Source organism: Grus americana, chromosome 10, assembly GCF_028858705.1.
Source record: "Grus americana isolate bGruAme1 chromosome 10, bGruAme1.mat, whole genome shotgun sequence".
Lineage (NCBI taxonomy): Eukaryota > Metazoa > Chordata > Aves > Gruiformes > Gruidae > Grus > Grus americana.
In genome coordinates, this window is record NC_072861.1 from 17,428,746 (window position 1) to 17,454,698 (window position 25,953).

At 44.4% G+C, this 25,953-nt stretch overlaps 1 protein-coding gene across 1 annotated transcript; it reads right to left on the reverse strand.

Annotated features, from left to right (window-relative positions):
* Positions 1–1,844: 1,844 nt before the first annotated feature.
* Positions 1,845–20,592, reverse strand: FAM174B (family with sequence similarity 174 member B). The gene is made up of 3 exons (XM_054836995.1): positions 20,199–20,592; positions 12,160–12,291; positions 1,845–5,655 (listed from the first exon to the last, which is right to left on the reverse strand). Exons 1-3 carry the CDS (start codon positions 20,486–20,488, stop codon positions 5,652–5,654), a joined length of 426 nt encoding a protein of 141 aa, XP_054692970.1. The 5' UTR covers positions 20,489–20,592; the 3' UTR covers positions 1,845–5,651.
* Between the last annotated feature and the right edge of the window lie 5,361 nt (positions 20,593–25,953).

A 25,953-nucleotide genomic window follows, 5' to 3' on the forward strand; every position in this document is an offset into this window, starting at 1 on the left:
TATTCAGCTCATTTAACATGCCATGAGAAAATGGTCACTAGAAAAGCGAGCCAACCCAGAGCTCAGTTGGCTGAGCTCAGAGGAGTAGATGTCTGTTAGAGACCAGAGCTAGAAGAATTTCTGGTCTCCTAGAAATTGGTAATTGCCAGCTGATGGGGAGATGAATGATCTTCAATGATGTTTTTGTGCAGCCTAGTTACAGACTACTTGGTCTTAAGCAATTAGAGCTATTCCTGTTTCATACTCTTAATAGAACTCATTGTCAGGCGTAATTCAAATCATCTTGGTGTTAAGCAGGCTCTCTGATAGCACTTGCCAAACATCGCTGACAATTTTGCAGTTATTAGTATCAAGGCATCTAAGGATCACTAAGAGACACAAGAAAGGCACCCCCTCCCTTCTCCAGAGTTATAAATGTTTGACAGCTCCGTTCAGTTAACGTCATACTTGCACACAGACTTCCTAATAAGAGGAGCAGCTTGTATGAAGGTGGCAACAGCCACGTACAGGAGAGAGGGGAAGTCATGTTATACTCTGGCCCATGCAGAACTCTTCTAGATATTGCAGAAATAAACCTTTAATAGGATTCACTTAAAAAAAAAAAAAATCTGAAGACTTGTCTGAGAGAATCTTTGCTGTGCAAGAATGTGGCTGTAGCTTCAGGCTTCGCCCATGTCAAAATCCAGGAAGGGCTAAACTGAGCCTTGGCCTTTCTGCCCAGAGCCCCAGCTGCAATTATCTTCAAGCTCTAGCTTTTCAGCTCTTACTTAGCTAATAATTTACACCAGATTTTGGGTCATTTGCTCATCTTCCACTTGAGATCTCATCAGAAAGGTAAGTACACCTGGAGACTGCAGCTGCTGCCTTGCCATTACATGGCACCTTCACTTCTGCAGCCTATGCTAAGGGGAGCCTGTCCTATTTAGCCACAGCTCAGTGTTAGGTTGGGGCTCACCTTGATGGGTCCTGAACTTCCTATGCAAACCAGCTTTGCTGCACAACAGCTGGCTCATGCCTGAAGCCTGATAGCATTTTGTTAAATATTTTGAATTAGACCAAGCTTTATTTTACTGGCTGGACAGCAGCTGCCTTCTGTCTGCAGCACTGAATTACTCCTAGACTGTTACTCAAAAGATGAAGACATCAAGGCAGGAGCAATCACGTGGTACATGGGAGAGGAGAGATTCATGCATGGGGCAAAGGATCGGTCTGTCTTGTGGCTGCTCCAGGGTCTGGGAGTATCTGTGCTCTATGTAAAAACAATGCAAGAGGGAAAGTCTTTGGAGTACTGCTAAAACATGCACAATAACAACAAACAAGCCTTGGATTTCCCTGATCCTTATCTCTAGTACTTCAGCATCTTGCCATGCCCTGAAAGCCACAAGGCAAAATTGCTTCAGAGACAGGGAACTTGGTCAAGCAGGACTGAAGTGGAAGGAAGTTTGCTTAATGGCCATGGTGTGGCCTGGCCACCCCGGGAGGGGATGTGGCTTGGTTTGCTCAACTGGGCTTGGAGCCTGGGACATTGGGTCTGCAGTTCGTGGGCTCCAAGGTCCCAGATACGGTTGTAGTTAGCTTCTCTATTACAGTGTTTTGCCTTTTGAATCCAGGCGTAAGCCTAGCTTCTTGATGGGGACTTAGTGTGATTAAACACATTCCTCTTCCATGCTGCTAAAACCCATTTCTCCCCTTGTCGAGCTCTGGTTCAAGATTACAGGACAAAGGGATTTGCACTCAGAACTCGCAGCCCTCTAATGAGGGATCATGCAAGGCGCTTGGATTCACCAAACTTCAACAAGCAACAGCCCCTTTCCCTCTCTAAACATCACATACAACACAAGGGGGATTTCAAGAACATGTTTAATGATGGCAGTTTCTGCTGAAAGAAAGTCCATTCAAACTAGTCTTACCCATTTTTTTCTTAAAATGAAGCTTTGGTCACAATGACATATTCTCTTAAACACATTTAAACAAAGTTCAAGCAATTGCACAAAACAAAACGCATAGTCCTGATAACTCCTCACACAAAAAAACTGCAGCAGCAGAAATCCATCCAAGAAGGAAAACCCTATGCTGCCACCCTGCAGAGATTATATCACATACGCTGAATTGGAGGGAACAGTACGAACAAAATGTTCAAATGCATTGGTGCTTGTAGACTTCTACAAATCAGTTTGGGCTTAGGATAAGCATTAGAATAGCACAAGTTGGTGTGCTAAATAAGTGTTTGCAGTCATCTTCACATCTTCCAAGGGGAAAACGCACCAACTTCCTCCCCCTGCCCCACCCCCCCCACCCCCCCCCCAAAAAAAAAAAAAACCCAAATACAAATCTATCTGTGCAGTTCTAAGTTAATTCTGCAGGCAAGCATGGCACACCAACTTCTAGCATCTCAAATGTAATCTCCAGTGACAGGGCTGTGGTTGGAGTAAGAAGCTGCAATTCTGTGCAGGGCTTTTTCCTCCGCAGCACAGCATGCACAAATAGGAAAGCCTCTATTTTGCTTGCTCTGTTTGACTCTGCTACCAGTCAGTGGATTTTGTAAGCAGTGAGTGAGCTACAGGCAGACATCTGTAATAATGTTTCTCTTTTCATTTTCTGTAACAAAAAAATACGCCTTTAAAAATGCTCTTGAACAAAGCAAGTTTGACTATGCAACACAAAATAGCAGCAGATACGGAGACAAGTTACAGTCACAATGAGATTAAATCTGCAGTGTAAGATACAGAGAACATTAAGGTAAAACATTCATGTAGTGGTTAATGGCTATTTCTTTTCCAATCAACTCCTAGAACTACCTGAACCAAACAGTCCAAATTATTAAAACTATGTTTTAAACTAATTCCTACCATTAAAAAAATATTCATATATATACTATTAGATGAGTCACGTCAAGTGCTCTTAAAATCTTAACTAAATATAGCTATGGAATATTTAAACAGACACTTTAAATCACATACAGCAACTTCTGTAGAGGTAAACATTGCCTCACATTTGCAACAGCAATTGAGTATCAAACAAAGCATTAAGGTTATTTTCATGACCATGAGCAACAGGTGAGGTTAGCCTTTTATTTCCAACAAGCAGCTGCTGCTTCGCTATAAATATTTCTTATGGCACATGGTTTGGGACCTCCTTGAGGAGCCAGAGCATCCCAGTGGCAGTTTGCCACCTCCATCTTCAACATCTTAAATACCTGGTCCCTGTCCACCACTGAGATTTGGCCGCATTATGGAAACGGTGGGAACTTTTAGGAAAAGTGTCCTTTATCCACCTTTCCCTCTCATGTTTCTCCTATGTAACTTTGTCTCACCTTTCTTTTGTGCGCAGAGAAGGTTTTATTCCCTCTCTACCACTCTTCCAGCATGCCTGATGCTCAGTTTAATGAGTTTGGCAGAAGAGTGGACGTGAACATGTTGCCATGGTGCCTGCTCAGACAGGGCAGCCACTTCACTCCATTGCTGCCTCCTGCAAATGCAAACAGAAGCTTTTAACCTCCCTCTCTCCTCTCAGCATCACTGCTTCTCTGACTTCAAAATGACTTGGTCTGCCTAAGAAGTTCAATTCCCTGTCTTCAAAGTACTTTAGTCCTGAAGAGACACAGTATTATTTCCTTCAGAATTATCCAGCCTAAGTCTGAAACCTGTTTTACCTAGGTGTGGAAAAAGCTCTAGATCTTATCTCAACCCACATCATTCAACTTACTGGTCCCTGCGATTCCTACCAGCCAGGACGCAACCCGCTCGGCATCATCCTCACCTCGCAGCTGACACATTAAATATTGCTTATTAACGGTAATACAGAATGACTCAAATTCATTCCATGAATGAAAATACCATAGCATTTTTATATTGCCTTGATGACTAATATTAACACAACAGTCTGCTGTGGGATTTTTCCATCCAGGCAGAGTAGGCTGTTTGCAAAGCCTTTGCTGAGTCACGGCTAGGGAAAGCAAGCTGTGTTATGGGAGCTTCTTTGATGGAAGTGCAAGGCTGCTGGAAAGGAAAAAGAGAAAAAAAACCCCTTCACCTCCTTTTACTAACTGCAGGACCCAAGGGAACCGTGCAGAACTGGCACAGGTCATAATATCATGACATGGCAGTTCAGTGTTCTCAGCAAACCTCAAATCCCAATTGGCCTTCAAAAAAAAACAACCACCCCAAAACTGGCAGCTTGCTGCAAGGATGGTGCTTTGCCAGATACTCTGCAGTCTCCTTGAGGGGTTGTAACTGCAGGAGGCTAGTAGAGGGTCAAACAAACAGTGGGACAATCCTAAAACAATTGGAAAATATGCATTCCCCAAGAAAAGCAAGGTTCCAGCCAGCTTAAAAACCCAAAATAAAAGGTGTTCAGGGATGCAGTAAGAGAATAAACATGTCAGAGAAGTCTGAACTGCATCTATCTGTGGTTACTTTAAAGGAAAACCACAAAGTAAAGAAACTAAACCAGTTAGGTTTGCTCTTTCTAACGATGGCCTGGAAAGTGTACATGCTTGCGGTCTCCTAAACCCAATTCATCCAGATGCAGCAATCTAATTCTCATAGTGTCATCCCACAGCTCTGACCTCTGCAGCGCAGAGCAGGGAGCGATGGTTAAAAATGCATCCTTGAGTTAAATGGGATTTGTCAAGCAGGTGGTAGGAGAAAACTTCCAGTTTGATACAGATTAAGATCACTTACATGAAGCTTCCATGACAAATAAGAGGTGTTCTTTCTGCAATCCAATCATTCCACATGAGGACTTACTTTGCTTAGAAAAAAGGTAATATAGATGAATTGTAGACAAGTTACAGTAAGCACAGGACAGTACAAAACACTGTTTTTACTCCCTGTGGAAGGGCAGAAAATTACAAAAATATATCTTCTTTAATCCAAGATTGTTGTAGTTTAGGGCATGCCTGATTCTTCCTATTTCCCTGTGGTCTCATTTATTCAAGTTGGTCTGATCAGAGCTCCTTGGGACAATGAGAATGTCATTATGAAAGCTTAGTGCAATTGTGGTTTTTTTTTTTAAAAGTCAGTAGCAAGTCAAGAAAGTTTTCTACATGAGTCAACCTCTCACCCCCTCCGCCCAAAGATTCTACACTAAACATACAGCATGGCATTTCAGCATGGCTTACATTTTTACCACCTAAAGTTGTAAGTCACCTCTGTAAGGCCCAAAAAATACACTTCTTGATTATTTTTTTTTAAACACATGATCTGTTTAACAATGACCAAAGTTTAACAGTGACTGAAGTACTGAATTAGGATTTTAGAAAATAAGCCCTTGGGGCAGCTTGGTTCAATCTTCCTTGTCTTATTCCTTCTGCAAAACTTAGACCATCATGAGCTGCAAGTCAGTACACAGGGCTGCATCTTGTCATGCTTTAGTGACACTGCAGCCCTCCTAAAGCAAGAGAGAGCTGAGTTTGCAAAGAGGAACTCTGGTCATTCCAACACAGCAGTTTGGAAACCAGGGAACTGAATGGTGACATTTTGGTCAGAAGATCCATAGCCTGCTGTACAAACAGCACCTCGAGGAGGTGAGGCTTGGTTTGGTTGTAACGCTGCAGAGATGAAAGCCTCCCCTTTCACAGTTACGGCTTCAGCAGGTCCCTCGACAGCAGAATGACATCTTGCAGGGCACCAATGCTCCAGGGTGCTGTTTTACCTGGAAAGCAGGAAGAATTAGTACAGCTGTAGATTTGCAATTAAATAGCTCACAGGCAGAGATGAGAACCCATGTGCAAAGTGGAAAAAAACCCCAAAAGCCACAAAGGAAAAGGCAGCATTATTCACTGTGATTGCCATCAGTTCCCTCTAGCAGTTGATTTCTATGGTGACATTGAGCACTGATGTGATGTTAACGCCATGCCAGCAGAAGCTGGACCAAGTGAAGAAAAAAGTAGAGTTATATCAGACAAAACCCAGATGCTGAAAGATCCTGTGACCAGCCACTGTGCAGACCAGAGAAGGGAACGTGCACAGAGGGGCTGCTACTTCACTGCACGTGAAACAGCATCTTGGACCTCACAACTTTTTTTCACGCCAGCGCAGCCCCTTACTAACCAACACACATGGACTATCCTCCCTGCTATGGATTCTCCTCCTGACACCCTACTGCTTTGGCTGCCTCAGAGTTCAAATTAAAAAGTCTTAATAGGAACTTGTTACACTCCATGGAGGAGGTGAGAGCCCTCCCATAGGACTGCACCGCCAGTGTATAATCAACTGAATGAGCCAGCAGAATGCGGTGTGCTCTGTAACAACTGTTACAGCCAAGCGAGGAAAGAACCTGGCCTTCAAAACCAAACAATAAAATGCTTCTTGACCATTCCTTCCTGCCCTGCTGTGGACCCATGGGAAATCCTTCACAGCAGCACCAAAGCTTTGGCAATTTGTTGTATTTACTGTAAGCAGCTGACTGTGTTAGTGATTTGCACCCCGTTCAGATAAGGATAAATGATACCCCTCCATTTATACACAACTTGTCACTGCTGCCTGCTGGAAAAAAAACTAAATTAAGCTGCTACAAACCCCAGTGCAATTCACCTAGCATCATCCAGAATGGCCTGCGGCTTTTTCTGGCAAAAAATCCATTAGAGCTGCTCCCCTGAGAGTCAACACCTTGCTGTAACAAGCAGACAATACCATGCTCTATTCAGGGCTGCACACACAGTCAGGATCTGGAAAGGACATATTCAAAGAGAAGACACTGATAGTGTAACTCTCATATTTTAGAGACTCCCAAAAGACTCAAGCACATCAAAGGCTGAGCCCTGCAACTGTGATGAAGATGTTTCCACACAGTTCAATGCTATCGGCGCTTGAAAAAGGGATGAATCCAGAATCCAGCCTTTACATATGGTACATCTTTCCTCTAAAACCTCCTGCAAGCTCTCAAAAGCCCTTTAGTCCCATGGTGGTTGAATAATGTTACTGTCCTCTTCCTGCCACTACTCCTTACACATAGATCTTTCTGCTTCCAAGAGCACTTTGGAAGATGCATTCCTAAAATGCTTCTGCATTTTGCCACTGCTGCCGCTCTTAGAGGGAAAAATGACAATTCATGTGGAAAAAAACCAAAGAATTTCACTTAGCCAACAGGAAGGATGGAGGCTTCAATCCACACCAAGAAAAACGTTCTTTCAGTACTTATTAAGGAGCCTGACATGGGGCTTGGGACAATTCCAGCTCTGGCATTTAAATTCCAAGTTCTTCCCTGACTGTGGGCTCTCACGTGGCACATGTCACCCCAGACTTGAAATGCTCTGCAGGGAGGGTTGTGAAATTCGCTCAGCTGGGCTCAGGAAGCATAGCAAGAGCAGAACGCACTGCCTCCAACAGCTGCAAGTCAGCAGGGAGAGGGGACGCTGCTGATATCCCAGATTACTGAAGTGCTTTCAAAGCCTTTCATGTGCAAGGCGCCACAGAATTTATTCAGTACTTGTTTTCAATTTTCTATTGAAGCTGACAAGAAATCCCCCAATGAGCTACACTAGAGTTAATAAGCTTAATAAGCTAACAATTTTATTTACCTTTTCAGGAACTGGTTCTTTTTGCAGCTCTTTTAATCTCTTTTATTACACAAAACAGAGTGCTCTGTGATGGGGGATGGACGCTAACACCAGTTTGTCGGGGACATTTGCCTGTAACCTACTTTACTTCTCTCTTCTCATGTATCACACAGTGCCAACTGCCTGATGAATCAATGGCTTAGCCCCATCAAGAAGAAGATCATGAAAGCTGTACAATGTTCCCTTGCCTTCTTGAAAGGAAGTGCCAAAGTAGCAGAGAGGAGAGAGAAATCTTAAAATCAAGATCTATTGGTGGGATGAGAAAGAACACCCTTGGAGGATGGGATTTAGCTTTCCACTAACTCATTTTCCAAGATGTGCAGCAACTGTAATCCCATCATAAAACATGAAAAAATATCTGACATCTGGAAAATGATGACCAATATAGTTCATATGGTCCAAAAATCAATTGGACAGGGATACTTTTCAGCCTTCAGCAGCACAGATTGAACCGACGATCAAGAAACAAACACCCCTTCCACATTGTTTGTTTTCTTTGTGTGGCTCTATAATAATTTCAGAACAATTCCTGAACTTTTTTATCCAAATACCTCTTTCAATACCAGAGCAAATACACACAGAAAACAATCCTCCATATTAAAAAATGGTTTCCATGAAGCATTTCAAGGAGGTGTTAACGTCTAAGTGATTTGGCATCTTTGCTCTTTGACAATCTTTGATTTACCCTTTCAGCCTCTTGTCACAGAAATTGTGCTTGCAGGATTAGAGAAGCCATTGACAGAACTGCTTCCCTGCTACTGAAATGAGATCGCAAAGGGGGTATCTAATCCAGCGCACGCACGCTTCTGCATTTGTCAGAGGCAGGCAGTGGGTGGCTTTTGCATCCACAGAAAGGACTGTGTCAAGATTTTGAAGTGGTCTCATTAGCCTGCTTTATGGGAGGAAGGTGGTTATTTCTCATTGCTCCACAGCCCAAAGGAAGTGGGGGGTGGGATCTACTGGGAGCCCAAAAACTTAAAGCCTCCTGAAAAAAAAATAATTTAAAAAAAAGTAACAACCTTCATCCAAGAGCCCAAATTACAGTCTGCTGTTCTTTGATGCCTTATGTAAGACTGGAAACAAATACACACAAGGACAAAGCATTAAAGGGAAGAAAATTAACTGCATGAGAACAATTGGAGAGGTATATGTCACTTCTCCCCTGTTGCTACTAGACACCAACTGCCTTTTAATTAGAGAGCTGTTTGCATTACGTGGAGGAGACAGCACAGAATCTTAGTTACTCCCCCAAACACAGATACAAGTACATTCAATGATGGGAGGGGACCTCAAACAAACCAGCCCAGAGCCTACCCACGTCATTCTCAGCAAAGACTTATGCTACAAACCCAAAACAACGCTCTATTTAGGACCTGCACATCAATCAGAGTAGGTTAATATTGGGTTAATGTACTTAGTGCTATGCATTGAACAATGCTTATAGTCCATCACAACCAATGTGTCCCTACTGCGTTGCTCTTTGGAAAACTGGTTCCCTTTAGACTCCATTCCCATGTTTTCTCAGAAGTCTGTATTCTAAAAGTACTTTTGTTCCCTTCCTAGTGGAAAGCACTGAGCAAACACCATTGCAAATCATGACTTGCTGGAAAATGGACCATTTTCCCCATAGTTTCACAGCCTTTAAATCAAAAATGAACAGGACAAAAGATTCCCACCTAATTTCATGTGATATTCAGGAGTCAGGGAGACTTTGAAAATTCTAGGTTTAAATAGCTATGGAAAGTTGGTTTCTGATGTAGATATGGCAGCACGTTATGTTACAACACTGAATGACGGGAAGCCAGCCCACAGACATATCTTTCAGTACCAGCATGTCACAAAGAAATAAAGAATTAAGGAAATCAGAATAATGACTCTTGTCAGCCATGGCATTGCACCAATGGATCCTGCCGCAGCACAGGGCTGCATGAGGTTTAGCCTCTCTGAAAACAGTCCCAGTAACAGTACAGTCACCAAAGCAGCACCTGGTCAAAAGCCCCTCGCCAAGACTTGGTAGCACAGACAGGCCAGAAGTCTGTCGTGCCATAAGCCAAGTAAGCGCCGCTGCTAGGAGGCTGCTTGAATAAATGCAAACAGCCGTCAAAACTGATACTGACTGCTGCCGAGAATGCACTTTCATTTGAATTATAAATAATCCATAATCCATATCACCCCATTCCTGATGCATCAGCCCTAGCGACACCTCTGCAAGTTCACCTGACGCATCTGTGCAATTTTTTTTAAATTTTTTTTTTTTTAGATAATGGAGAGGGGAAGTAGTTTTCCTGACATAGCAATTAATGAAGGCTCTTTTAAAACTGTAGCCACTTGCTGAATATCCAAAACAAACTTATTGCTCCAGTTGTGTAGTTACCTGCATGTATTTATAACTCCCAGTAACCACAGCGAGGGATAAAGTTACCTCTCCTTACCCTGTCTTCCTGGAATCTGCACCCAGCTACAAAATACAAAGGAAGCCTTAGATGGAACAAGACAACTATTTTCTGAATGTCAAATTTTTTGGGGGGAGAGGGATGGTGAGCTAGGGAAGGAACCCCAACAAGACCTGGTAGAAGTTAGCTCACTGACTTACTGCGGGCATGTCCGACATGCCCTCTCTGCAGCTCTAGCCCTCTCGTGTCTATGAAGAGCCTCCTGACTGGTTTAATGGGGACATCAACGGTCAAACTCAGCAATTCAGATTTGCAAAGAAGTGTCTTTACTGGTGACAGGAGATAGGAACTGTTTGGGGATGTAGCATTCGAGCTGCACAAAGGAACCAGAGAGCTTGATACCTTTTACAGCAAATGTATCCTCAAAGCAGCTTTCCCAAAATCAGTTCTGCTAAGGGGTTGTCTGTAAGATATCTCTCCCTCTAAACTGAGGCAGTTCTTTTTGAGCTAAAAAAAATGTATGTCTGAAACTGCAAGGACTTCAGAAAATGTGGCATTTAATAGCTGTTGCACTGTGGCAGAAAGGAGGAATTCCCACAGCTGAAGAGAGAACTGGTTGGCTAAGAACCAAAAACCCCTACAGTGTCCGAACAGAGCATCACACAAGGTGAAGAGCCATTTGTACTGCTAAGGAACCCACGAAGACCGAATAACTTTTGTGAAAGCATCAGCACAGTGTGTGCTCCAGGGAAGCGATGTCAAATAACACGACCACAGTTCTCATGAGTCAGCTGGTTTCCAGCATACTCTCTTCTTTGTTCATCTAGTATTTTACTATTAGACATCTTATCCTGAAGCACTGGCATGACGGAGAATCGTCTGTTGTCAATCTTTGGAAAACCCCTCTGATCTCGCTACCAAAAGTTCACAGAGAAAGTACTCAGTTAAGAGGAAAAGGGGCAGGAGACACAGGCTGTTAAAGCAGGCCATGGCGAGACAGATCGCTGCACTCTGGTGCAAAGTAAAAACTGCACAAGCAGAAATGATTAGTGCAAACACAGGGCAGCTACAGAGAATGGCAACAGTCAGGCAAGGTCTGATAGGAGTCTTTTAATTCAAGAACTAATTATTTATGCATGAAGGCACAACTCACACCCTTCATTGTTTCATGGCTTCCAACTACTGCCTGACTTTTAGAAAGAAATAATGCAGTTATTTTGAAAATGACCAGCAGAGCGTGCGGCAGTATGTGTTTAAGATGCTGACACACATGTGCGTAGAGCAAATGTGTTGTTTCCCCCTTTCCAAAGTTAGGAGATGGACAACATCAGTAAAGTCTGTAAAATCTCCATTTAGGCGTTGTCAAGATCTGTGTTTTTATAATTAGGAGAGCTTATTTCAGCCGAAGTGAGACAGATTTTAGAGTAGACCTTATTTGGATGAGAATGCAACTCGAATGCTATGGATGGCTTGATGCAAATAAAAATAAGAGATGCAGATACTCTGATGCCATAAATCAACGTGCAGCATCTTTATGTGCTCGGTGGTTGCTATAAATCTCAGGCCCAGAATAGGCACCAAAAGTTTTGGGTTGTCACGCTGCTTCTATCTCAAAAAGAGAAACACATTTAAGGAAAGTTTGTTGCTATGGGGTAACTGCTAACAACATCAGCAAGGGACCACAGTCCTCTCTGTCACAGAACAGTGTGAGAGCACTCTGGTACGAACCCAGAGGTTGGTGGAGATTCACCATCGTTTCTCTCCCAGGCTCACAGCAACGGCATTGCCTGGTAAAGCGGCCCTTGATCTGTAGCCCTCCATCCAGCGCGTGCATAGGCACTGAGAGCACACAGGAACGACTGCCAACGGCTGCCCGAGAGGGGAAGTTCAGTCTGTTAAACCTTGTTAGCTATTTGGGGCATGTGTATCCCGTTGTGTTGCTCTTCAGTGGAAAGAGGAGGGCAGACAGCCTAGGGGTAGCGATGTAGTTATTACAAGAGCGGGAGAGTAAAGAGCAGCATGTGCTGAGAAAGCAGGCAGAGGGAGTGTAAAGGAGAGTGATAATGCTTGGGCAAAGTGAAAGAGAGACTGCGACTGCCTCAGCTCTGCCAGGCTGGCCCAGCAGAGGGAAAAAGAGCTATCTTCGCTAATAACAGCGAAGTTAGTGCTGTGAGCGCACCTAACCGGACGGGCTCGCAGCAGTACCTGTATTTCACATCAAACACTGTTGAGTCTTCGTCCTCATCATCTTCTTCATTCAGAGGAGCCATTTCTACCCGCTCGGCTGGAGTGGTGATTATGTCGTACTTCCTGGTCTTCTTAATCCTCTTGCCAGACCTGAAACACAAAGGTGGGGAGGGAAGCATCGTCTTTATACAATATTCCTCGGAGAGACTGAAGCTGTTCCCACCAACACTGAATCACTGCCCTGTTTGATTCAGACCTCCCCAGACTCAAAGGCTGTGGAATTGGCCTGTGTCCCCTCCCGCTGCCTTTCCAAGGCCACCGTTTGTGCCCGTCAGTGTAGAGCACAGTTCCTCGTCAACTGCAATCCAGATCAACGTCAGTCTTTCAGCCGCTGACAAACCAGAGATCCCCTGGCACCCAGGGCAGGCATATGAGCGCAGCAGCCCACTGCGTCCTCCTGCTGCCATACTCAATAAGTGAGACACGGGCTTAATCAGCTGAAGCAGCCAATGGTTTAGTCAACATGTTTAGATGAGAAAGCCCAGGTTAAGCCCTGCTGAGACAAGGGAATGTTCTAGGCAGATTAGGAGCAAAGGGGTGGTGATGTTCAGGTACAAACAGTGTGTTCTCTTTTCTTGCTATCAGGCCAAGCTCAGGACTTCCAGATACAGCCTTGAGCCTCGTCTGAGAGGTTTCATGCTCCACACTATGTAACTGCTATGAAAAATAATCAACTATCATTGGAAGTTAACTATACCTACCACCACTCCTCCTATAGATGCAGCCTTACTTTCCTTTTCAGATGGAGATGCTCAAGTGTCTGCATGTTCCACAGTTTTGAGAGACCTATTTTCTAACACTCGCTTTTACTTTCAATTAACAAACACTTGGTACATGGCTTTTCAACTAATTCTCTGCCTCTAGCTTGAATTGTGCAGGTCCTTTTTACTTCACCTACTCCTTTCATGCACATTAGGAGGGTCACACTGCTCATGCATGAATCCAGTTCTGTGATTATACATTAAAGAAGGTGCTCACGTGTACAGCTAGCCTTTGGGGAGAAAAGCGGATGGGTTTGGTCAATAAACTGCAGAATTTTCCCCTTCACCTTTTATAAAACAAAACTGGCAACTGCCAAACATGAGAAGGGAGCTGGTACAGGCACAAGCAAGCAGCCCCTAATTTTTGGTAATCACAACTACTGCTCCAAGCAGACAGCACGTCATGAGTAGTACACTTTCATCGTCAAGAAGTCTTGCCCTGGCACGTCATGCAAGGTGTGCCAGATTCAACATTGCCATTTTTGCACCAAGAATGGATGCCTTTGAAAGAGTTACACAGCAGTAAGAACCGAGGTGTGAGCATTACAGAAAGGCTGGGACTCAAGCCCTGTGTTTGCATCTCCACCGCAACGGTCCCTTCCAGGCTTAAAGTAAAGGAAACTTAAATTGCTGAACAGCTCAGAGGTGGAAGTCTCAGTGCCTCTGCCTAGCATCGCTTATGGGCAGTAGTCCAAGGCTGAACAAACAGGTCCCAGCTCTTAGGATGGAGCAGTTTGTATTTCCTCCCTGTTCTAAAGGCTAAGGTTGCATCAGAAGCGAGAAAAATGTCTCCTGTCGTCTAATCTTTATAGCAATCTGTGCTGCTGTGTCACGTAGAGCACAGGGTGGTTTGTTCTATTACTGCTGTTGTTGAAACAAGCAATTTTATATCCAATACAGTAGGACTCTTAACCCAAACACTTGAAAATCCTTTTGAAAACACTTCTCTCTATTATTCTGCTTCTCAGCCAAGACCTAGCAGCAAAGTGATGTAGGGGGGGTCTCATCTTACAAGTAATTCATTGCTTTTACAAGAAAAATTTACTCACGCTGTGAAGTCTAAACACAGCCCAAAACTAACCCGTGTCTACCTGTCAGAACAAACCAAGCACAGTCTTACCACTTTGCCTTACACATACAGTCCACAGAGGGTTTCACAGGTTCACTCACTTAAGACCTCACCTGCATATCAGGCCTACTTTATTGAGAAACATCCTCCCTCATTCCCTCCATTAGAAAACATAACTTATTCTATGGAGTTCATCTTACAAGAGTTAATATTGGAGTGTTTGAAGCAATTACTGCGGAATAGGTATTTCTAGAAATGGAAAACTAGAACCCTTTAGCCTCCAGCCATTAATTAGTCTATTTGGGCTACACTTTAAAGGGGACCTGGAGCAGAATTCGCTGCACAGTCATCTATTAATCCTCCACAACCCCCACTCAACCACAGTGCTCATTTAGAGAAGGGAGGAAGCTTGTTTTGCTACTGGTTTTTGGCTTAGCTGTTACAGTCAGTTGTTTGCCATTGGCAGGGCCAAAGGGTCTTTCCTTGCCTCTTCTTCCTCAATTAATTCTACACCAGATTACCTAGCCAATTTGTCATTAACCTGCACTGAATTTTCAGTGGTCCGTTTCTCACACTTGCTCATTTGAATGACTCCCCTAGGCTTCATAAATACTAGAAGAGTTACCCAAGCTAACTTTAAAGGAAAGCCTTGGGAGTGTTCCTATCTGCATGCCAAATAAGCCTGCCCGTCAGGAAACCATTGCACATTAGAACTCCCAAACCTCAGTAGGATCATCAGTAACAACAACGCAAAAGGAAAAGCACTTTGTCCAGCGGGTGGGACCAGGCAACATCTTTTGTTTGCAGACAGACAGCAGAGTCAGCAGAGTAGCACAGGAACTACAGAATACAAATGTTTCATGAACTTTGGAGACCTCCTGGATATGATCAGGACACGTTAGCCCTCATGGGCAAAGAGAGAATCTCCTTCCCAGCCGCGTTCATTTTGTGGGTTTTTTTTTTTTTTCTGAAGCAAACAAGAAACATGCTGGAAGCTGTGGTCAGAGTATGCCCCTTGCACAATAACAAGCTGAAATGCTTCCCAAGTGGTTTAACCAGGGTAGAAGCTGTACTGGGTATTTCAGCACAGAAAACTGTCTTCCACAAAAAAAAAAAATAAAAAAAACCCAAATCACATTGCTTCTGCTGTCTGACTTCAGCCACCCCTCGTAATTAGAAGGGGATGCTACAGGTCTTGCACTGAATCATCATGAGGAGAAAAAAAAAAAATTAACTGCAGCCAAGGATATTAACCTTTCACTTTAGACCCAGTGCTGCTCCCACCAAAACCAACTTGCTGGTGTTAACAGAAGGCAGTCATAGGGAGCACAGCACTTAATTGAGAGAAGATGAAGAATAACTTATTTGGCCCGACATGGGGGCCTGTTTCCAGTTCCTCCTGAGCTGTTCAGCCACAGTGGTGTTCGCACGCTAGTACTGCCCCTGAGCTCGAATGCCTATGGCACCGCGCACTGGGGTCAGGTCCATCAGAAATCAGATTTACTCCCTCCACCACACCACGTGGGGAGGGACAACATACAGACACGGGCTGGAGCAGAACGCTGACTTTGTGCCTCTGTATTTTGACCAGGGGCTATTTTGATCAAGCACCACTCATATGCAGCACTTCATCCTCCTTTTTGAGACATCATGTGGTGGAGTAAATACTCAAGTCAACTCACTAGTTCATTATACTATTTACGCCTCTCAACTATTTTAGTCAACAACCCTGATATTCAAAGATAATGTTTTTCATGACCCAGAGAGAGGTCTTTGCATTTCTAATCTAGCATTAATGCTTCCTGCCAAGCAATGCAGAGGGAGGGGACCATCCCCTGGAAAAAAAGAAGAACAAAAAAACCCCTATCCCCTCTTAGCAGAGTGCTTATTGGAAGTCTAATTAAGCCAGCTACAACCTTCCTCCTAGAACTGCAGCAATGTTACATTGGGAATGGAATTCCGACCGGTTTGTTTGCTGTTAATGGGTTCCCTTAGCAGTTCAAAAAAGAAAAAAAGTATGGAAATAGAAACCTGGAGAAACTCCAGGCTTATTACCAGCTAAGTAATAATAAGTAATGATAAGTAAGATCAGCGATATTTCATTACTGTTGATCTGTCTGGATATCTCTGCTCTCTGGATGGTGCTGTATACAATGAAGTTAAACCACAAAGATAAGTCCTCACATGTTTTCTGGGTATACATTTTGCTGTAGCAAACTGAAGGTGCTGTGTTTTCTAATAATCAAGTCCTTAAGATGGAATATACACAGCCACAAAGAGCAGAAGCATCCCCTTGTTTAACTGTGCTGCTAATATCCCTAAATGGGATATTATAACGCAATTAATTTTAAATCAGTCAAACTCTCTGAGGTTAAGCCTTGGATGGCCTGGAGCAATTGTCCACTTCATAGAACAAAGGGTCTTGTATCCTATGATCATATGCTTGAACCTCTCTCCTCAATCTTAGTAATTTACACCAGTTCTGCAATTACTGGAAAACTAAGCTTAAAGTTGAACAAAATGCAATGTAACAAAGCAGTGAGTTTAAAAAAAAAAAAAAAAAAAAAAGAAGGTAGCTTCTCTCTAAAAATCTATATAAATAGGAGCCATTTCTAGCCTGGGTTCTGTTCATTCGAGGGCAGGTCAAGACGTGTAGCAAACACTTAAAGCACACAGTTTTCTGCAACTAAAGCTTTGGCTTGCTTTCAGCTGGCCCATTTGAGCAGAAGTAACTTATGTAGTTTCCCTAGAAGGCATATGGTCTACCAGCACATGGAGCCACATCTGAAAAATTAGTTTCCTGGGAGCTGATCCCACAAATTGTATTGCAATGGAATGAACTGAGCTGCACCAGGAGAGAGAAAGACAGCAGAATATGGGGTAGAAACCAAATAAAAAACATAGATCAAAGAGTGAATTTAGCCGCATGAACTGTTCATAAGCTGTTGCAAGACATTGTCTTTCTTGGTAATGCAACTTACCCAACCATTTGATTGAAAATAACATGAAATTCGGTCTGCTGTGGAAACGGTTTTGGTTTGGGAGCATGCAGTGCTCAGGGGTATAGGAAAGAAAGAAAGCAAGCCCAGAACTGAGCTTGCCAAAAAAAAAAACCAAAACCCAAACCCCAAAACAAAACACTATAGCAAATTAGGCCTTGACACATGTAGACAAGTAGCAAAGACTTGGCTGGCCTTCCTGGTCCTTAGTAGCCAGAGAGAAAGGGAATTCAGACCACTTTGGGTGATACCACATTCTGAATCATAGGACCATCAGATGGATTCAGAGCACAACATTCCCAAAAGGAATGACGAGGAATCTCTAAGCATTGTCTAAAAAACAGAGCTGGAAAGCTGGAGAAATATATCTGTCCCTGCTCAAACAAAAAAAGGAAAATAGTATATACATAAAAATATATAAAAATGAGATGTACAAAAAATAATATGTATTTAAAAAATCCAATACCTGTGACAAGAATATCTGGCCACTCACTAGTTCATTTAATCTCTACAACCCATATCTAAAAGGATAATTTACTTCCAGCAACCCAGAGAAATTTCACAGTGAAGGTTTAATCAAAGATTGGATTTCAGTAAAATCTCTTTAATAGGAATCCATGACACTTCAGGAAAAAAAAATCGCAATGTTTTTGACTAAGTATGAACAAAGCTCTTATTCTGATGGAGAAAAGCTTTATATCTATTGAGGGTAAATCCCTTATCTCTTCTGCAACAGAATCTCCTCCAATCTGTGTTGTCGGCTGTAAGTGTGACACGGTACAAACATACCTGTTGATATTCTTGTCTCATTTGCAGCTGGGATAACTGTTTACAAACAAGTGCTCTGTCAGATAAAGAAACATACTCAGAAGCCAAAAACTTCATTTTCCATTTTCCTTGCAGGTTCTAATAAAGATATACGAGACATCTCAGAGAGATTTTTTTTTTTAACATATCTTTAATGCTGCATTAACTCTGACCAGTTGCATAATGATGACTTTGGCATAGGAGAATTAATCCATCATTCCCAAGGTGACTTTAACCTGGACCCGGTTTTGCTGATTATGGTATAGGAAAAGGTCTGTAAAGGCTATCGGTTTGCTTTGTTTGGTTAGAAATGTTCAGCCTTACGCCAGGTCTCCTTGACACAAGGTCTCACTTTATACCCAGAAGAAACTGAGGCAGAGGAAATAAACTCTCCAAGATCAGAGAGAATTAGTAGCAACTTAAGCTTTTCATTCTACACTTAGTTACAGACTTCCTAATTCTAGCTCATATACCTACTACCAATTTTGCTGTGTTTGTCTGTGACAACTTCATATTGCTGCAAAGTGGTTATATTGATTTGAAAAAAAAATATATCTTTTCAATATTTTACTGGGTTCTCCCAAACCACCTCACTTTAATGAGCAAATTTATTTGCATTGTCTTTTGCCAGCTGCTGCAACACATAAGAAGAATTTGGTTAAATGTCAATTTCTTTAGAAAATATCAGCTCTTATCATTTCGGTCTTTAACATTTTATAATACTACCATTGTGAACACTGCCCTTCCTACAAGGAATTAATTCAGAAGCAGAAGCAGCAGAGCATTCAGCTGCAGTCATCGTGTAAATACAAAGGAGCTGCTTGAAGACAGAACAAGGAAGAACTTGCCAACTCCACTTGTTCAACTACTTCTGTCACCTGAGATGTGACACACACCTCCTCCCTGCCACCGAGAGCCAGCTGCTCCACTCTCCCAGCTCTTTCCTGCTGCCCCTACCTAGAAGTCAGATGGCTCTTAACTACTCAAAGTTTGCAATCTTCCCTGACAAAGCTGGGCAGAAACAGGCAACAACTTTTTATTTGTAGACTGCACAAGACTCTGCACCTAGTGCACCATGGGGACTCTCGCCACTACCCCAAAATAAATAATACTTAACACTAACACTGCCAAATGGCACTTTAGTATTTGCTTTTCTTCTGCCCTGGCAACAAGCCGAGAGGAAGACTGGTTTTCTAAAGGGAGTGAGTTTAATTTGCTAATGTCCCTTGCAGCGGGAGACATTACATGAGTTTCAAGGGCTGCCTGGACAACTCAAGCTCACACCAGCACCAACGCACTTCAGCAGTGTGTAGGGCAGTGAATAAACGGCCCACACCCATTACACCAGGCTAAACGGACAAGATACAAGCACCAAGCAGATGCGAACCTCTGCCCAGCTTCCTGCTGCTCACCAGCACTTCTCCTGACTCTGCAACAGACCAGGAGTGCCTTCCCTTCTGGGCCAGGAGCAGGAGCTTGCATCCATCAGCAATCTACAGGACTGAAACATTGGGGAGTTTGGTTACACATCACAACAGTTCCAGTCAAATCAGGGCTGTGGTCTAAACCAACACCTACCACCTACTTTTGGCTATGCTGGACTGCCTCAAGCCTACCTGCTTAAGCTTCATTAAAAGGAAAAAGAAAGATTTGTCTTTTGCTACCCAGAATGAGTTACTACAGCAGTGGCATCTGCATTATCCCATGGGTGTACAGGATGCACATGGCTGAGGCTGGACAGGACCTCTCGAAATCGAGCAGGGCCACCCGGAGCCAGCCGCCTGGTTGGGCTTTAAGTATCGCCAGGGATGGAGACCCCACAACCTCCCTGGGCCACCCATCCCAGTCACCCACACCCTCACGGCAAAAACACCCATGGATTTCCATACGTTCAGACGGAGCTTCACGTGTTTTGGTTTGTGCCCACTCCAGTCCCCAGCTGCGACCTGTGTACCCCACGCAAGAGGAAAAGCCACTTGGAACCCAACTCCTGCCCTATTTTTCTGCAGGGGTGGAGGAAGACACAGATTTCTGAGGCCGGCGGCACCCTGATGACTCCCCACGAGTTTCACAAGGCATTTACACACGCTGTGCTTGAAGTCAGCCTTTAAAAATACTATTAATAGGCGAGGAGCTCAGTACCGCCGGGGCTTCCCGCCTGCCTGGGGAGGCAATGGGAGATCGCGCCGCTGACGGGGCTTAACACCTCCCGCCTGCCTCGGCCGGAGCCCGCCCGACCCCCGGCCACCCCACTCCTCCTCGGCCGGGGGTAAGGGGAGCCCCGGGGCCGCGGGCGGAGGCTCTGGCCCGTCAGCCGGCACCTGCCGGGGGAGGGCGCGGCGCGGCCCGGCCGGGCCCTACCTGAAGACGCGGAGCAGGAGGCAGGCGATGAGGGCGGCCGTGAGGGCGCAGGCCCCGATGACGGCGGCCTTCAGCGCGGAGAGGTCGCGGAGCAGCGTGGGCATGGGGCTGAGCTGGGCCCCGCTGTGGTTGCCGGGCGCGCCGGCCGGCTCGGCGGGCAGGCGGCTGCCGTTCACCACCGCCGGGCCTGCCGCCGGCTCCTGGCTGCCGCGGGCGCCGGGCGCGGCCGGCAACAACAACGGCAGCAGCAAGCAGGCCGAGAACAGCAACAGCGAGGCGGCGGAGCGCATCGTGCCCGGCTCCGGCCGCCGCCGTGCCGAGCCCCGGAAGGCAGCGCCGGCCGGCCCGGCCCGCCTCCCCGAGAGGCACCGCCTCCCGCGGCCGGGGCCCCGCGGCCAGGGGCCGGGGCTCGCCGGGTCGGGGGCGGCCGGTACCGCAGCCTGCAGCGCCTCCTCCCCGCCCTCCCCGCGGTCCCTCCCGCCGCACCCCAGGCCCAGCGGGCCCCTCAGAGCTCCGCCGCGCCCGTTGCCAACACCATTCCTTCTCCGAGAACGGCTGCTTTTAATTACAGCACGCAACATCTGCCCAGATGCAAATGATCAGAGGGTTCAAACTGCGATCAAACGTGGGACAGACCTCCCCGTGCTGCTCGTTCAGCATGGCGTTGCTGCTAAACGCGAGAATTTCTAGATCAGCTTTACATCTTTTTTTTGCCTTTCCACTGCTCACCTAGGCTTTGCTTCTAGGTGAATTTATTTACCGATACTTCACATCTTTAAAATCTTAAGATTCGTGGAAATCATGGCCACAGTTCTACAAACCCTCCCGGGTGTGCTGAGCATGTGAACTAAGCCGGACAGGGAGAGTAAACAGGGGAGCAGGGGAGCCTGTGCTACGGTACTGCTGAGGTAGAACTCAGTTTTGCTCTCCGTGTTTTGTATTAACATGAGCTAGTAAATATAATTGGGCAAAGCAATTGTGTCTGGAGAGAAGGGCGTGCTGCCACTGAGGTGAAACAGAGAAAGGAGGGAAAGAAGAAAAAGCAGATTTCCTTCCTATTCAACTCTATACTTCAGGGTTGGCATGGCAGAGTGTAATCTATAGGAACGTGTGACTGAACTGTGAAAAAGACTAGAGAGATGTATTCCTGCTGGCAATGTTCCATTGGAAAGGTGGCAGTGAAAAAACTGCATGGTTCATCGACTTTCCCAGCCAATTGGGATGCTGTATCGAATGCCACCCACTCGGTAATAAAAGCATCCTGTGTTTTTTGCAGGAAGTTCTTTGGGATAAGGAAATTTTGACATGGAGGATGTGCAGAAGGCCCCCTAGACTGTCTGAATTGGTCATTGTTCCAGCTTTATTTCATCGCTTACTTTTATGTAGCTTTCCAGTTTACAGCATGGGGCCCCAGTTTATTTCTGTTCAGGAAAAAATAAAATTAAAAAAAAAAAAGTCCATCTGGGCAGGAGGTCAAATTGGTGATGCAGAGTCTTTCCCAAACATTGGTGTGAGTGCTGCGCACATGATTTATTATTTGTAAACACTGACCCTGGTGTTGGCCCTGCCTGTTCTGAGATGTTTGCCAGCTGCTGCGTGGCCTCTATCGGATTTCACTTGGTCGTGCCCTGCCGTTCCTCATGCCGTGCAGTGCTTTTCCTTAGGATGAAGGAAGAGGCATAAGTGGCTTCCAAAGCGAGAACCACCTCTGGCGGGTCACAGAGCTCAGGGTCCAAATCCGTATCAACCGATCGCCATTACTTGTATATTGAAATCAGAGCTCCACAGTGCCGCGTTCTGGGCATGTACCTAGTCAAAGACACTCTTCACCCTCAAAAACTGATATTCACAATTGCCGTATGGGAATCCTGGGTGTGATTCCACTCCAGATTCTACCTTCAGTGCTCAGCCGTTAGACAGGAGTGATGAGTAAACACTTGATGATGTCCCATGCTGATCGTTATAGCTGTTCCTTTGATGTTCCTTGGGCAAGGAGAGATGAATGGCAACGACTCCTGCGAAGCATCCTCGGAGCCGAGTACTGCCAGCTTTGCTGTGGGGTGACGCAGCATGGGTGGGCAGCACAAAATTCTTCCTGAGCGTGAAAAATGGACATTGCTGGACCTACAATTTTCCTGCAATCGTCTTTGATCTTATCTTGACATTGCTGCTGTGGTGCTGGACTGGCAAAGGGACACTGCAGGCTTTGTAGGACAAGTAATTTTGTTTCACATCCATTTTTAATAGGGCCAGACTTATTCCTGAAATAAATATTCTGCAAATTTGCAACAGGATTTGCTGAATTGTATGAGCATATCAGCGTAATTTCCTCTGAAATGGACAGCCTGAAACATCTGTTACTTGACTAGCATAAACCAGGCAGTGGTAGCTGCTGGATCTGGCACTTTTGTTTGACTTTTATTGCTGCTTTAGCTTTTTTTGATATTCCTGTGGCAGATATTTCAATCTACTAAGATTTAGGCTGAAAGCCAGCAGAGGGAATTAATATTTATTTTCACTACAGAGTTTCTCTGTTTGACAAGGTACAATTGTACCAGTACGCGTGGTGTCAAACATATTCCAAACAGTCTAGAAATGATAAAGCTCAGGATTCTTCTGGCTTGTTTCTGATCCCCCTAAGAAGTAGGCTTATGCTGTTGGGCTTTTTGGAGCTCAGGTGAGAAGCTGCACAGCAGAAGGAAGAAAAGGAAGACATTATCCATGTGCAAAGTGCAATTAATTCCCTTGCTCTGTCCCCTGCCTTCTAAGGATCTTATTTATGCCCTCTTCTGCCTGGGTCTGAACATAACTGGGTTTAACCAGCCTCTCTGCGATGCTGGTTAATGATTTGGATGTTTTTTATTGCATTCCTTGCATTCACTTAGTTTCTGATCAGCAATGTCTAGATGTATGTGGGGGGCAGAGGCTTGACTGTGTTTAGAAATGGAACCTGCGGAGTAGGGGGGGTCCCATAATTCATACCTCTGCATGAACCCTGCGTGTCTTTTCCACTGGAAGCTGTCAGAGAAATGCAGACGTGACCAAACGCAGAGCGTTTCAGGAGGCTGGTGCTGAGATTATACGTCAGTGGTGCTTGGAGCTACATCTGAAGCTCGCTGAAAGAACAAGGAATCTTCCTCTTGGCTTAGGTGACCCTTCAATCAAACTCTGCATTGCTTTGAGGAGTTGAGCATGTGCCTAGAGGTTGTACTTGGAGCCTGGAGGACCTAGATTTATTCCATGGTGTCTCCATTCTGCAGTGCAATGGGACATTATATTCCACCATGTTGTGCAGGGTGTTGAGGAACTGCTCAATTACAATTTAATTTGGTTTTGTTCTTTAATTAGGCCAGATTGGGCTTTGTTCCCATCTGTTCAATAGAAATCTCAAGTGACTGATTCTTAAGAAAATAATATCTAAGCTCTGATCCATTTTTTAATGAGCTATACAAGGTATTTAGTGTAGTGTCTTCCCCTTCAGATGTTAAAAAGGCTGAACCAGTGGAAAATGGCTCAACTTGCTTGAGAACGAGGCATAAAGCCCCAGGAGGTAGTGTATCTCCTGAGGACTTCCCAGCATCTCAGCTAACTTTAGACAAGATAAACTGATCCAGCTGTCCTTGCTTTCCTAACTTCCTCTGGAGCCAGAAGAGGGAAATTTTACCCCAGAAGTGAAAATACTAAATCAGCCACAAGAAATACTAACTGGAAAGGAATCCCAAAACGGTAATGGAGTGGAAAAAGAACCCTCATCTCACTGGTGGTCATGGGGTAGGACCTTCCAGGTTTCAACCCTGCAATAAACTGCAGCTATTCAAAGACTCAGCTTTCAGACTAACATTATGCTTGGTCTTCATATTAACATTCAAACAAATAGAGTATTGGAGCCGGGAAAGTGTGCAGCTTTTTTACTGTCCCACCTCTAAAAATGCCATTAAAGTGGGAAGCAAGACATCCAAAATCTCTGTCAAATGGCAGTATCCAAAGGAAATATTTGCAGATTGTTGCCATATAAATAATCTGTAAATATTATTCCTGAATTTTAAATTAGCTTTGCAATCTTAGCTCCATATTCTCAAGATACTGAGGACTTTTTGAGTAAATGTATTTGAGATGAACAGTTATTAACATGACAGTTTTGGAGAACATAATTTGTTTCATGTGGCTTCAGGTTTTTTTGAGGCTTGGGTTTTGGGGTTTTTTTTGGGTGAGTTTATTTTTTTCCCTCATGGATGCTTTACTGATATTTCGCATGTCATTTGCCTAATTTGGGAATAATTCCTGGTTCCCAGTCCGGAATGTGGGATTTCGCAACTCTGTTCTTTGATGACATCATGTGGTTTGTTCTGAACAGAGCAGTAATAAATAAGAGCAAGAGGAGTTTACCAGCCCTTCTGTAATAAACATTTTATCAGAATAGTCATCTTTTGGGGATCTGAACTAATTTGTGGGGTTTAGATTTTACCCAGTAAGACATGTTTTCCGTGTACATAGGACAAAGAATCCCACTTGGATCACAAGGAAACTACATCTTGGTTTCATCTGCCCCTTAGCAGTGGTTGATGTGAAAGCCTGCACTCCCAAGAGCTTTGGTAGAAGAACAGAACTTTGAGAAGTCAAGAGGAAATTCACAGTCCGTGAAAAATGTAGGAAGTATTTGGTTTCCTTTCTGATAAGAGCTTGCTTTTCTTTGCTGATACAAACATGAACCTCGAGGAGAAGGCTTTGCTGATTGCAGGGGTGGGAGTTGGTGTATGTAGCTTTTCTCCCTGCTGATCTTTTCTTCCAGTTTACACCTGTTCAGTATCATTTTAGGTTTGAGCTCTCACTAGCAATTGTGTTTTCTGTAGAAAAGTCTGGTGCTGGCTAAATAGTATGAGCGAGAATGTTTTCTATATGCAATTGCTTCTGGGAATGGCAGATTTCTGTATTTATGGATGCCTGTTACAAGAGCATCCCCGTTTGTGGGGAAGGCTCTTCATGCATTGCTTAGCAATGCATATGAAGCTCAGGCTGCCCTTTCCTTTGTGCTCTCTGATGGCCTCCAGGCAGCACCCAGATGTATTTTTAGCTCTCAGAATAGGGGAGAATTTGCAAGAAATTGTGCAGAGAAGAAATAAGGAAAGGAATTGAAGCTGGCTCAATCGTTGGATTTAGGCAAGCTGGATTTGCAGGAATGAATACGTGTTTCTGTCCGAGAAATGAAATATATACAAAATGAGGCAAACTGCCTTCCCAAGGATTTTCTGCAGAAGTAATACACCTTCTGGACAAAGACCGGAGTTCCAGTAAGGAAGGAAATAAAGTGTAACGTGTAAGGGATCAGTGCTACATGAGCACATCTCTGACATCTCAAAACTAAAAACCCAGGCTACTAGCAGAGATATAAATTCAAGGAGCGACCAGGTCTCGATCAGAAAGTCTTTGAGCTTGGATGTCAGACAAGAGAGCACATGGTAATTGCAAGGATTAATCTTTCTTCCAGCGCCTATCGAAAGATAACCTCAACCAGCAGTGCAGGAAAACTGCAATGCCTCATCTATCACCAGTGGTCTGAGGGCTGCTGTGAAGTCGTATTGCTACTTAAAGACCAGTGATCTAGAGCATGCAGTAGCTTCAGATATACTTGGACAAGTCCAACTCCTGTGCACATTCCTAGTTAGCACATTATATTAGCCTGTTTTATTCCTATAACCCTGTAAAGCATTTATGGCTTTTTTACAGACACTTAGAAGCCAGTGTTATTGCTGCAAAA